The sequence below is a fragment of the Engystomops pustulosus genome, chromosome 4, assembly GCF_040894005.1.
Source record: "Engystomops pustulosus chromosome 4, aEngPut4.maternal, whole genome shotgun sequence".
Taxonomy (NCBI): domain Eukaryota; kingdom Metazoa; phylum Chordata; class Amphibia; order Anura; family Leptodactylidae; genus Engystomops; species Engystomops pustulosus.
Window position 1 is genome coordinate 124,960,866 of NC_092414.1, and position 14,671 is coordinate 124,975,536.

Consider the following 14,671-nt stretch of genomic DNA (forward strand, 5'->3'; position numbering starts at 1 on the left):
TGAGGAGACACGGTTGTCAGACAGTGGGGAAGTTGTTGTCAGGGCAGGAAGTCCGAGGGGGGAGCAGACTGAGGGATCGGAGGATGATGAGGTGACAGACCCAAGCTGGGTTGATAGGCCGGGTGAACACAGTGCTTCTGAAACAGAGGAGAGTCCTCTGTTGGAAGAGGCAGTGGTGGGGCCAGACGGAGAGGCAGGGCCAGAGCAGGTGCATCAGCGCCAAATGTGTCAACTAGTGAAGCTCCCGTGGCGAGGGCTCCTGCGGCGAGGGCTAGATTTTCAGAAGTCTGGAGGTTCTTTAAGGAAACACCGGATGACCGACGGACTGTGGTGTGCAACATTTGCCAAACCAGGATCAGCAGGGGTTCCACCACTACTAGCTTAACTACCACCAGTATGCGCAGGCATATGAATGCTAAACACCCCACTCAGTGGCAACAAGCCCGTTCACCTCCGGCCGTGCACACCACTGCTCCTTCCCCTGTGTCAGCTGATAGTCAGCCCCCTGCCCAGGACCCTGCCACAAAAACCCCATCGTCGCCTCCACGATCCTCCACAGCATCCACCAGCGTTCAGCTCTCCATACCCCAGACGCTGGAGCGGAAACGCAAATATAGTGCAACCCACCCGCACGCCCAAGCCCTTAATGTCCACATCTCCAGATTGCTTAACCTGGAGATGCTGCCCTATAGGCTAGTAGAGACCGAGGCCTTTCGCAACCTCATGGCGGTGGCCGCCCCTCGGTATTCGGTCCCCAGCCGCCACTACTTTTCCCGATGTGCCGTCCCAGCCCTGTACCAGCACGTGTCAGACAACATCATCCGTGCCCTGACCAACACCGTTTCTGACAAGGTCCACCTGACCACGGACACGTGGACGAGTGCTGCCGGGCAGGGCCACTATATATCGCTGACGGCACATTGGGTTAACTTGGTGGAGGCTGGGACCGAGTCTGACCCTGCGGCTGGTCATATACTGCCGACGCCGAGGATTGCGGGGCCTACCTCGGTCCAGGTGTTTCAGGCCTACTATGCCTCCTCCTCCTCACCCCTCCTCCACCTCCTCCTCCGAACTACCATCCGTGGGCATGGCATCATCAGTCGGTAGCTCTAGGCACAGCAGCAGTGCCGTCGCTAAGCGACAGCAGGCGGTGCTCAAACTGCTGAGACTAGGCGATAAAAGGCACACCGCCCAAGAACTATTACAGGGCATCACGGCGCAGACTAATCTGTGGCTGGCACCGCTGAACCTGAAGCCAGGCATGGTTGTGTGTGACAACGGCCGTAACCTGGTGGCGGCCCTGCAACTCGGCAGGCTGACACATGTGCCATGCCTGGCCCATGTGTTAAATCTGATAGTTCAGCGTTTCCTCAAGACATACCCCAATCTGTCTGATTTGCTCACGAAGGTGCGCCGCATCTGTGCGCATTTCAGGAAGTCCAGCACAGATGCTGCCACTCTCAGGGCAGCGCAGCGCCGCCTCCAACTGCCCGCTCACCAACTGTTGTGCGACGTGCCCACGAGGTGGAATTCAACACTGACCATGTTATCCAGAGTTTACCAGCAGCGCCGAGCGATTGTAGACTGCCAGATGTCAACTTCCACCAGAACTGGTAGTCAGGTCAGTCAGCTTCCTCAAGTCTACAATGAGGAGTGGACGTGGATGTCTGATATCTGTCAGGTGCTGAGTAACTTTGAGGAGTCAACACAGATGGTCAGTGGCGATGCCGCCATCATCAGCCTCACCATCCCGCTGCGTGGCCTGTTGAAAAACTCTCTGATCAGCATGAAGTCGGAAGCTTTGCGCTCGTCACAAGAGACGGGGGAAGAAGATTCCCTTGTTGATAGCCAAAGCACCCTTAGGTCTGTTTCTCAGCGCATATCGGGGGAGGTGGAGGTGGAGGAGGATAAGGAGGAAGAGGAGGAGAATGTTGGCGAGACACAAGAGGGGACCATTGTTGAGTCCTTCACTGTTCAGCGTGTATGGGCAGAAGAAGAGGAGTTGGAGGAGTTGGATGAGGAGGAAATGGACAGTCAGGCCAGTGAGGGGAGTGAATTCTTACGCGTTGGTACTCTGGCGCATATGGCAGATTTCATGCTAGGCTGCCTATCCCGTGACCCTCGCGTTCAAAGAATTTATTCCAGCACCGATTACTGGGTGTTCACTCTCCTGGACCCACGGTACAAGCAAAATCTTTCCACTCTCATCCCTGGAGAGGAAAGGAGTGTGAGAATGCATGAATACCAGCAGGCCCTGGTTCAGAAGCTGAAACAGTATTTCCCTTCTGACAGCGCTAGCGGCAGAGTGCGTAGTTCTGCGGGACAAGTAGCGAGGGAGAGTAGGCGAGCAGGCAGCTTGTCCAGCACTGGCAAGGGTACGCTTTACAAGGCTTTTGCCAGCTTTATGTCACCCCAGCAAGACACTGTCACCTGTCCCCAGTCTCGGCAGAGTAGGGCTGATCTTTACAGAAAGATGGTGAGGGAGTACGTAGCTGACCATACCATCGTCCTAAATGATCACACAGCTCCCTACAACTACTGGGTTTCAAAGCTGGACATGTGGCACGAACTGGCGCTGTACGCCTTGGAGGTTCTTGCCTGCCCTGCCGCTAGCGTCTTGTCCGAGCGGGTTTTCAGTGCAGCTGGTGGCATCATCACCGATAAGCGTACACGCCTGTCGACTGACAGCGCTGACAGGCTGACGCTTATTAAGATGAATAAAGCCTGGATTTCTCATAATTTCCAATCTCCACCAGGTGAAGGAAGCTCAACCTGAATAATTTATCCACTCCTCCTCCTCCTCATTTTCCTCCTTCTCCTCCTCTTTGTACAGTAAAGCAGAGGAAACTGGCTATTTTTTGACAGGGCCCACTGGCTCTAGCTATAGTACTTTATGTATTTAATTTTTCTGGAGGGCCACCTACCCGGTCCTCTGTTTTAAACAATTTTTGGGAGTGCCACATACAGGCACTCAATCTATTCATTTTTTCTGGAGGGCCACCTACCTGCTCCTCTGGTTTGAAAACTTTTTTGGACTGCCACATACAGGCACTCAATCTATTCCATTTTACTGGAGGGCCACCTACCTGCTCCTCTGGTTTGAAAAGTTTTTTGGACTGCCACATACAGGCACTCAATCTATTCAATTTTTCTGGAGGGCCACCTACCCGCTCCTCTGGTTTGAAAACTTTTTTGGACTGCCACATACAGGCACTCAATCTATTCCATTTTACTGGAGGGCCACCTACCTGCTCCTCTGGTTTGAAAACTTTTTTGGACTGCCACATACAGGCACTCAATCTATTCCATTTTTCTGGAGGGCCACCTACCTGCTCCTCTGGTTTGAAAATTTTTTTGGACTGCCACATACAGGCACTCAATCTATTCCATTTTTCTGGAGGGCCACCTACCCGCTCCTCTGGTTTGAAAACTTTTTTGGACTGCCACATACAGGCCCTCAATCTATTCCATTTTACTGGAGGGCCACCTACCTGCTCCTCTGGTTTGAAAACTTTTTTGGACTGCCACATACAGGCACTCAATCTATTTCATTTTTCTGGAGGGCCACCTACCCGCTCCTCTGGTTTGAAAACTTTTTTGGACTGCCACATACAGGCACTCAATCTATTCCATTTTACTGGAGGGCCACCTACCTGCTCCTCTGGTTTGAAAACTTTTTTGGACTGCCACATACAGGCACTCAATCTATTCCATTTTTCTGGAGGGCCACCTACCCGCTCCTCTGGTTTGAAAACTTTTTTGGACTGCCACATACAGGCACTCAATCTATTCCATTTTACTGGAGGGCCACCTACCTGCTCCTCTGGTTTGAAAACTTTTTTGGACTGCCACGTACAGGCACTCAATCTATTTCATTTTTCTGGAGGGCCACCTACCCGCTCCTCTGGTTTGAAAACTTTTTTGGACTGCCACATACAGGCCCTCAATCTATTTCATTTTTCTGGAGGGCCACCTACCTGCTCCTCTGGTTTGAAAACTTTTTTGGACTGCCACATACAGGCACTCTCCAAATTAAATTGTCTCCATAGCAGCCTCCACACGTTGTCTCCATTGCTACCTCCAAAAGTCGTCCATATAGCTGCCTCCATACATCGTCCCCTTATCAAACGAGGTGTGTCAGGCAGAAATTTGGGTTGTTTTCATGGATTCCACATCAAAGTTGTTAACTTTGTCGCCCACTGCTGTGTTATCCACAAAATATACTGGTAAACTTTTATCATTTACCAATATTATTTCAGCGCTTCTTGCGCATCTGTTTACATTCCCCTCACCCGCCATATCCTAAACTTATAAGAACGCTACTACACTTGATCTTATACAAAAGGTTCTTAGAAGTGCTGTTTGGGGAGTAGCCTAGAGACAGGGGCTTGGAATGGCGAAAGCTCGCCTGGCAGCGGAGCGCCAGCTCCATGCGCATCATGCGCTTCTTGCGCATCTGTTTACATTCCCCTCACCCGCCATATCCCAAACTTATAAGAATGCTACTACACTTGATCTTATACAAAAGGTTCTTAGAAGTGCTGTTTGGGGAGTAGCCTAGAGACAGGGGCTTGGATTGGCAAAAGCTCGCCTGGCAGCGGAGCGCCAGCTCCATGCGCATCATGCGCTTCTTGCGCATCTGTTTACATTCCCCTCACCCGCCATATCCCAAACTTATAAGAACGCTACTACACTTGATCTTATACAAAAGGTTCTTAGAAGTGCTGTTTGGGGAGTAGCCTAGAGACAGGGGCTTGGATTGGCGAAAGCTCGCCTGGCAGCGGAGCGCCAGCTCCATGCGCATCATGCGCTTCTTGCGCATCTGTTTACATTCCCCTCACCCGCCATATCCCAAACTTATAAGAACGCCACTACACTTAACTTGGTGCAGGCTGGGTCCGAGTCTGACCCTGGGGCTGGTCATATACTGCCGACGCAGAGAATTGCGGGGCCTACCTCGGTCCAGGTCTCAAATGTCTAGTATACCTCCTCCTCCTCCCACCCCTCCTCCACCTCCTCCTCCTCCGAATTACCATCCGTGGCCATGGCGCCATCAGTCGGTAGCTCTAGGCACAGCAGCAGTGCCGTCGCTAAGCGACAGCAGGCGGTGCTCAAACTGCTGAGCCTAGGCGATAAAAGGCACACCGCCCAAGAGCTATTACAGGGCATTCCACATCAAACTTGTTAACTTTGTCGCCACCCTGCTGTGTAATCCACAAAATATACTTGCAAACTTTTATCATTTACCGATATTATTTCAGCGCTTCTTGCGCATCTGTTTACATTCCCCTCACCCGCCATATCCTAAACTTATAAGAACGCTACTACACTTGATCTTATACAAAAGGTTCTTAGAAGTGCTGTTTGGGGAGTAGCCTAGAGACAGGGGCTTGGATTGGCGAAAGCTCACCTGGCAGCGGAGCGCCAGCTCCATGCGCATCATGCGCTTCTTGCGCATCTGTTTACATTCCCCTCACCCGCCATATCCCAAACTTATAAGAACGCTACTACACTTGATCTTATACAAAAGGTTCTTAGAAGTGCTGTTTGGGGAGTAGCCTAGAGACAGGGGCTTGGATTGGCGAAAGCTCGCCTGGCAGCGGAGCGCCAGCTCCATGCCAAGATCCAACTAACATAGTTTTAACTGCAGCACCTTTAATCTACTACTAGTTCACTGCCTCCATACATGGTCCCCTTATCAAACGAGCTGTGTCAGGCAGAATTTTGGGTTGTTTTCATGGCTTCCATGTTAACTTTGTCGCCACCCTGCTGTGTAATCCACAAAATATACTGGCAAACTTTTATCATGTACCGATATTATTTGAGCGCTTCTTGCTCACCTCCTTTGGTTCCTCTCTGCCACCCATTGGTTTGAAGCCTGAGTCCATTTAGAGTATGTCGCCATGCCACTCTCTAGCCTGCCGCTGCTGCCGCTGCCTCTGCATGCCGTCCCCTATAGTGTCAGGGTCAATTATTGGATGTTTTACATGCTATCTAGCTTCATTCTGTCACTCTGTCATGGCCATGCTGTTGCCCCTAATTTTGGCATAATGGTGCGATTAAGCAGCCTCAGAGGCATCCATGCATGCTGCCCCTGCTGTTTCCTGTCCATTTCCGTGGTGTTTCCATCCTTTTCTGAGGTTCCCAGGTGTTTGGCCAAGCTTCCCTGTGCAGAGCCTTGGTCCCCTTGAAAAATGCTCGAGTCTCCCATTGACTTCAATGGGGCTCGTTATTCGAGACGAGCACTCGAGCATCGGGAAAAGTTCGTCTCGAATAACGAGTACCCGAGCATTTTAGTGCTCGCTCATCTCTATTTATAATGTAATATGAGTACAAGGTTAAAGGTTTCAAATTCTATCCTGGCTTTTCTAAGTTCTGAATGTTTGGGAAAGAAGCCTATGGAAGTCCTGTTCATCCAGCCAATCAACACAAAGACATAAAATATTATATATTTTAGTATTGGGAATTAGGTCATAGTAGGATCACAGACCTTAGCAGTTGTCTACCTATATTATGGATCACATAACAAAGAAAATATGACCGTATATACACATTTATGCATTTATATTGTATGTTAACCATAAATGAATAATGCCAGACTTTGTTGTTTTTGGCCAGCAGATACGTGGATCACAATATCTTATTATAATGTCTGCCAACTCGTTTTGATCCAAAGTCAACACCCTTCAAATCCATATACTGTTATTTTCATGTAAAAGCTCAACCTTTGACCACCTTGAAACATATTAATGTTTAAACAAAAATAAGTTTACCTTAATGCTCGCAATTAACCCTTGACGTACATGGGTATAGAAATATGTGATAACATGTTTTCCAGTCTATTACTGAATTTAAACAACCTACAAAATTGTGGACATTGTAGTTAGCTGTCTAGGAAACTGCAGTAAATACATTTGGAACACATTGGCAATATAGAATTACAAAAAAGTGCAGATTCACCTTGTTTTTTCATTAAAAGGGCATTCCCATCATAAATAAAGGTGCTGTCTTTTATGAATAGTCACAGTCAGTAAGAGGCTTCTTTAGCCCTGCACAATAATAACACTTTGTACTTACACCCAGTAGTATGGTAAGGCAATCTGTAATATGGACTGTAGGAGAATTTTATAGGAGATAGACAGATGATAGATTGATGAAAGGTTTATGGCGGCTCAGTGTGAAAAGGATTCAATCCAATGGGTGCAGGCTAGTAAAGGTTTGACCCATGACCCCAAACGTACATCAGTGGTAAAGGGAAAAGCAGCACTCCGTCTCCAATTCCAGTTTTCTTATTCACATGTGGATACAAGGCAACGTTTCAACTAACTGAATGTAGTCATTTTCAAGGGCCCTTATATCCACATGTGAATAAAAAAAACCTTTGATTGGAGACGGAGTACTGCTTTTCTCTTTACCACTGATATATACATATACAGGAGATAGCTGATAAGCATCTTCACCCAGGCGTTCAACCAAAGGGTATTACAATACATTCTCTGCCCACAAAAGTCCTCATGCAGGGGACCACTTAACATAGGGGGCGCTGGGCAAATGTACAGTTTGCTGCCCACTAAAGACGACCCTGGGAGCAGCACATGAACACCCACCTCTAAGGTTATTTTACTTCTCTTGAGACAGATATGAGTCCCTGAGTTGGATCTGTATAATATTTAGTACTTAACCTGTGGGCATGTTGTAAATTTTCTACATGGCAAATCCTTGTAAAGCCTCATTTGCATTGAGACAGTGGGGCATATTTATCAGGGCCCCTGCACCACATGAGTGAAATAATTGCAAATGCTAGCTTATTGCTAGAACCTGTGATTATTTTGCCCCCTCCGCCACCTTCACACCAGTGGGGTGTGAAGGGCCATAAAGGGGGGCCCGGCCGGCTCAGCCACACCCTGCCTGGTGTAGAATAAACGCTGTGCAGCAGCCTGCCCCGATACACCCAGAGGCTGTAGCCCCTTGACATGCAGAGACGTTAACCTATCGGATAAGTGTGGTTTACTGTCTGGGATTCCTGATACCACTGGTAGCGCACACAGGAATTATAAAGCAGACTTTGTAGCCTTATAAATAGATCAACTCAGAGGTTCATTATAAGCAATACAAAACATGCTTGGTAGTATCAGCCCTTCAGTATATAAAGTAATAGGGCTATTGTGTACAGTCTTTGGTTACACTATATTCAGTCTGATCCATTCCCTTCAGTCTGCACAATTCCCTTGTGTTAGAAAACACAGAGAACTCTATCACTGCTATTCTTCAGCCCAAACCAATAAATACCTAATTCATATGCTGGGTAAAACATCATCCCTTAAAAGAGATTCTTTTTAACCATAATAATATGTTTTTGTTGTAAGAGCAGGACACAGGCAAGAACAATGAGCCTTAATTTTGAGCTCCCCAAAAAGTGCCTGCCTGCATACTGTGTCCACCCTAAACAATGGCTAGTAACCGGGCAACGGTCCCTCCTTGCGCCAAACTGTAGACATGTAACAAGACAGACAAACAAATAACAAAAAGGAGGTCAACAAGGTAGCAAGTAAAGTACAAAATTGAGTACACACGAGAATAGTCGAGATTGCGGTTTAAAAAGTGGTTCTTCTTTATTCCATGTAAAGTGGTAGCAACGTTTCGGCTACAAGGAGCCTTTTTCAAGCCAAACAATTAGTGCATGAGGCGGACAAATACCGTATACTATATATTTTGTAAAAAAAAAAAAGAAGTATATACATAATGCAAAGTACAGTATACATAGTGATGCAGTGTAGTCCACGATAAGACACATTAATAATGCTTAATAGAGCGATCCCATTTAATCTTTACAATTCATGAAGTTGATCGCGGTCCACAAAGTGCCTAAGTGCATTAATATGATAAAAATACAGTAAAAAACCATGTCATATGTGACTTGAGAACATACCGCCGCGTGTTGCCCGTCCTCCGATCGCCACAAGTAGTGTAGAGTATGAACGGGTGTCAGCATGTCGCTGGACCGCATGAATGGCACGCAAGCCCTGTATGCTGGACTGCGCATGTGCCAAGGTCCCGGAAGTATCAGAGAGCTGTCGGGGCGCTGTCATGAAAACGTGTACACAGCGCGTCCACAGCATATAGCCACAGGACTCGACCTGCTGCACGTAAGTATGAACAAGCGCCGATCGTGCCTGATGTGAAGAAAATATACGTGCACACTAGTCCATCACTCATTTGGGGATTATGCTGTCACCACATGTATCCCGTCCCTTGATTAGGGACGTATGCCCCGATCTGGCCCATAAAAGAGTCAGAGGTCTGGGATGTCACATACTAATGTGGCCCCTACTTAAAGGGGTATTCCCATCAGGGCATTTACATTAATTAAATTCATTTGCCATATGTAAACATTTCTTCAATTGGATGTTAATTAAAAAAATGTTCCTGTGTGAAGATAATTTCTCATAAATGTAATCATGTTGTCCCTTAGAAACGAGATGGCTTCCTCGGATACGACCACGTCATACTCTGGCAGCGGTGGCCAGACTTGCGCTATAGAGTCCTGCCGAACCATAAGGATTCAGCAATCATTACCACAGGACGGCTGTGGGACCTGCAATAACTCCTGGACATTTCATATACAAAAACTTTTTGTTTCTTTGTGCAATCTCTCCAGTAGAGGTGGCCGTATCCGAGGAAGCTATCTCGTTTCTAAGGGACAACATGACTACATTTATGAGAAATTATCTTCACACAGGAAAATTTTTTTTAATAACGTCCAATTGAAGAAATGTTTACATAGGGCAAATTAATGAAACTGAATGTGAGTGCCAAGACGAGAATACCCCTTTAATGACCCCCTGAAAAAAAAAGGGAGATTATGGTAGACAGCACAAAGAGTGCAATGGCCAATATTGATGTGTGCTATTAGGACTAGAACACAGATTGTTAAGACAGTGGAACACATGCATATACAGGATTAATAGTAGGCGATATAGTGAGGAGGGGAAACACACAGACGTCGTCCCAATTGGCTGAAGTTATAAAGAACAATTCCATCTGTAAATAGACAAAAAGAGTATATTACTAAAAAAAATCAGTTAGACTAATTATGATCTTTTACATACACAACTGTAACAGCAGAGGGCTATGGGATAGGATGAGGCAAACTGTATCCAAGACCATCCCTATAATGTGCTAAGTTTGTAATCCACATTCAAACCATCCGGTTTTAGAGTCTTCAATGTAAATATCCATTGCATTTCTCGTTTTTTCAATAGTCGTTCTCTATTACCCCCTCGTCTAAGAACTGGAATATGATCTATGAGGCGGAACCGTAAATGTTTCTCTGTGTGTCCCGCACACGTGGACCAGTGTGCATATCTATTTTCTTCACATCAGGCACGTTCGACGCTTGTTCATACTTACGTGCAGCAGCTTGAGTCCTGCGGCTATATGCTGTGGACGCACTGTGTACACGTTTTCATGACAGCGCCCCGGCAGCTCTCTGATACTTCCGGGAGCTTGTCCATACAGGGCTTGCGTGCCATTCATGCGGTCCAGTGACATGCTGACACCCGTTCATACTCTACACTACTTAGAATGGCGATGGCGAATGAATGTGGGGGGCGGGGTTTGGATAGTCATATGACGGCCAACATTTTGTATATATATCCGCCTCATGCACTAATTGTTTGGCTTGAAAAAGGCTCCTTGGAGCCAAAACGTTGCTACCACTTTACATGAAATAAAGAAGAACCACTTTTTATACCGCATTTGATGCCTGGAGTGCTACTTATTTTCCAATTTTATATCCACGGAGGACCCTTGACCCTGTCCTAATAGCCTGCACCCAACGCCATTTTTCTTGCAGTGTGATAAGCACATGTTTTTGGTACAGGAAAATATTTATTACAGTATATATTAATAATAATTAATGTATATAATATAATAATAATATTAATGTATAGCGTACAAGAGTTACCAATGGCACCAAAAAATTGTGGTTGCTGATTAGTGAGTATCTGACTTCAAGATCCCCCACAAATTAGAAGACTAAGTGTCCATTGTACCCCTTTTGATTTAAGTGGCTGTTGGATACAGGATAAATTTCAATGTATTATTATATCCATTTAAGTAAGACACAAAGCTAATAGATATTTGAATAAGCCTCATTCTTGGCGATGATGTTGGGAATGAATCATATTGTAAGGGTTGAGTTATTCCATAGATTATTTTATGTATAATTCTCTTCTGATGCAGCACACCTAGGTAGATTTCAGATGGTGCATTTGATACTTGTCACTTGAATGAAGGAAGTAGCACTGGACCTGATTTGATTTGGCAGTATTTTTTAAGAAACTGGCACGGTAGGTACATGGTTGTACACTTCTTAGATACTGTACATATTAGTATATAATAACAAACAGCAAAAATCAATAAAATGATTTGCTGAATGGAATCCAAGATTCGCCTTTTCCTTACTATTGACCAGCAAGGGAGTGATCATATTACAGTAGCAAGGTGATTCTATAGAAAAGTGTAGACTAAACACAAGTTATGTCTATAATTGATTCACAAGGCTCCATTGAGATCTGTAGGTATTTCCCCAGAGGTACAATGCTTACTTCCCATGGACCTAGAAAATGATTGCAGAGTTGACCAAAGGAAAAAAAGATAGATGGTTTCTAGATAGCTTTGATAGATAACATGTTAAATATTACAATGATTACAAAGATTTAGCAATTTACACAATTCTTTTATTTTTTATTTAAAACATTCACTATTTCCAATGAGTTCAAGTCTCTTTTCTTTAACATTTATTTACTGAAGAAGCGACGTGTTGCCCTTTAGAAAATACAAAGCTAATGCACATAATGGATCAGAAAGACTAAATGAGCGCAGGTTATTTATCATACGTGGGCACTCGTGCCTCCCTGCCTGCCGTAGAAATAAGCACTACCCGTGAATTATCACGGTCCACTCCAATCCGGCCACGGCCATCCTAAGACCGATCAATAAGATAGTATTTGTGTGGCACTGCCGTGGTGCCGAAGCCCTGATGAATACCTCCCATGGTTTTCATCTTAGCAATTGGATGACTAGCCAATCTCAGTAGAGTATTCCCTTTTTGTAAAATACATGAAATAAAACATTATGAGAATGGCCTGTCATTCCTAGTGACAAAGATTCTTCATATCATTTCTATTTCTATTCACATTTCTAAAGCATAACGCCATGAAATGCTCAATGAATGAAGGAACGCATCTGGGACTGAAGACCCTCATACATGGTGCACTGTTCAAATGGAATTATGGTCAGCAACAATGGGGAAGTATTTTCCTATTAGTTGTTATATGGAAAACCTCATTGGCCAACCATTTTAGACATTTTATAACACATAGTAAGCCAAACGTTGACACAAAATTCCATATTCAATAAAAGACCAACTTCGGGTAATGGACCACATTTCCTGACATACATTTACATCTTATTCCGATAAGGAGTTATACCCATAAATATTCCAAATCCATAATCCAATATCCATCTGGATATTGTGTTGCACATCTCCACAATCAGTATTTGGGTATACACCGGAGGTTAGCTCCTCATCGGTAATTTTCTATAATGTAAAACCTGTCAAGAGAATGTGTAATTATGGAGGAGAGTATCTGTTGGTTTTATGTCTGTGCAGGATTTATTAAAAAGTGGGTGGGGCTTACTGGAATTTTTCATCAAAAAAGGTTTAGCAAAATTATAGTTATCTTTATAGTCTAAAGATGCACCTGATTTGTCATCCAGCTTCAGTCTCAGTTTAAATCTGCCACAGTTTAGCACCTTACCACACCAGGTACCTCCTGGTGCAGTACCGGTACATCCTGGTGCGGCAACAGGTGTATGAAGAGGGCTCACTGGCTAAGCTCACTTCATACAAACCAGGTGTTTGCAGCAAACACCCAATGCTAACAGCAAAGATCAATGCAAGCTAAATGGGGGGGCATTTAAATGCCTGCATTGTTTGGGCGCTGCAATATTGGACCAAATTGCTGGTCTCCCCTTGTGATGTCTTAGGGGGCAACAATCTATTTCTGTGACAACTGAAACTCCACGACCCACATTGATGAAAAATATGTGCAGTTTGCCTCACTAATGTGCAGAATATGACACAATCCTGCAAGTCACAGTAATAAATGTGGCCCAAGGCTCGAATTTGCTCCTTCTGCTTTCAATCTGCGGATTGAGGACGTTTGAAGGACCTTCACAGGTCCTGAAATGGCTCTCTTCTAGATGTGTATTGAGAGCAGGAACAGATGTACAAGGTCATTCTCTGTATAAAATTTGGTCAGTGGTTTGGGTGACCATGGGCCCTCTAGAAGGCTTGGGCGTTGGGTTACCACCCAAATTGCTTATATTTTAATCCACTACTAACTAAAGCACTGTGATTTTAACCCTTGTGGTTTCTACATATTGATAAATCTCCCCATGTGCATAACTTTGATCTCCACTTTTCAGTCAAATTTATCAGATATATATGCAATATAAACAGTAGCAAAAATATATAATATAATATCATTGAATACAAATGGACATCCATAAAAAGTGATATGAATGGTATAATTATGTTGTCTTCCACAGTATTTCCAGTATGGTCTCCCTTGATGTACAAAATATCCAAATGCAATACACAAGATCTCTTAGTCTGCCCATCTGTTCATCAAAATAAGACACAGGCTGTGCCAGTTCCCTCATTGAGTTGAATCAAGCAATTCATGAAGATGGAACCCAGTGCTCACTTTGATGAATTTAGGAGAATCAAAGTCTATTTTGGGAAATTGGAGTTCTAATCTAATAATAGAGGAAAAAATGAGGGTGTAAATATCCCTTATCTAAAACACAATTCTCCTTTTGCTTGTGGCTTTACAAGGAAATTTCAATCAGCACACAAAGGATCATTCATGATATAGCTATGTGAATTGGCCTAACGTTGTTCAAAACCCAGTTCTGCCATGTCCTACAATACTTTCCAGTGTGTAGACATTAATGAAAGGTCAGGACCAAGCAATAAAGGCAGAAAGAGTCAAAAAGTGGAAACATATAAATATCAGTCACAGAGGAACATGCCTCATTTTGTCTGCGGTCCCAGATGGGTTACTATCCAGCTGCAATGCACGCACTCAACTTCCCATCCCTTCCCAGCTAAACTTGGAACAAATATTGGGATCAGCCTAGAAGCGCATACAAACATCAACTCCTAGAAAACTGATGCTTGCCACAGCACTGAGGATCTGCTTCACACAGCACCCTGTCTTTTTCATGTGCCCAGAACTCACAGTTGGGTTTATTGGGGATACAACAATTTAATGAACCTCAAACTTCTGGATACACAATAACTTGCAAACCATTTTTTTCTAATTTACAATTCCGAAAATGACTCTTGCAGCCAAACTGGAGGATATTGAGGTGACTTTGGAGCACCTGGTGATGGATATGTTTGTAAGTTTCTCTTATGCTATATTCTGTGGGATTACTTCTAAGTATGCATTACTCTCCTCGCCTGCGCTGTGTGGTTGCCTTAAAGTTGCGAACAGATCAATGGGTGGTTTTATCATCTTGCAATAACTTAGTAATCAAGGTGAAGACAAATAATTTTTTGTTATCTCGGTCATAAAATATTTATGATTTCATGTTT

General features: G+C 44.6%; 1 protein-coding gene across 2 annotated transcripts in view; it reads left to right on the forward strand.

Annotated features, from left to right (window-relative positions):
* The window catches only part of FRMD4A (FERM domain containing 4A), a 308,777-nt gene that overhangs the window by 86,120 nt on the left and 207,986 nt on the right, over positions 1–14,671 (forward strand). The window contains exon 1 of one of the 2 annotated variants that reach the window (XM_072147319.1): positions 14,395–14,475. The exons of the other annotated variant lie outside the window; for it this stretch is intronic. Within the exon in view, the coding sequence (XP_072003420.1) occupies positions 14,410–14,475 (66 nt within the window). The 5' untranslated portion in view covers positions 14,395–14,409. Of the gene's footprint in view, positions 1–14,394; positions 14,476–14,671 lie in introns of those variants that run through there. 2 annotated transcript variants of the gene reach the window in all.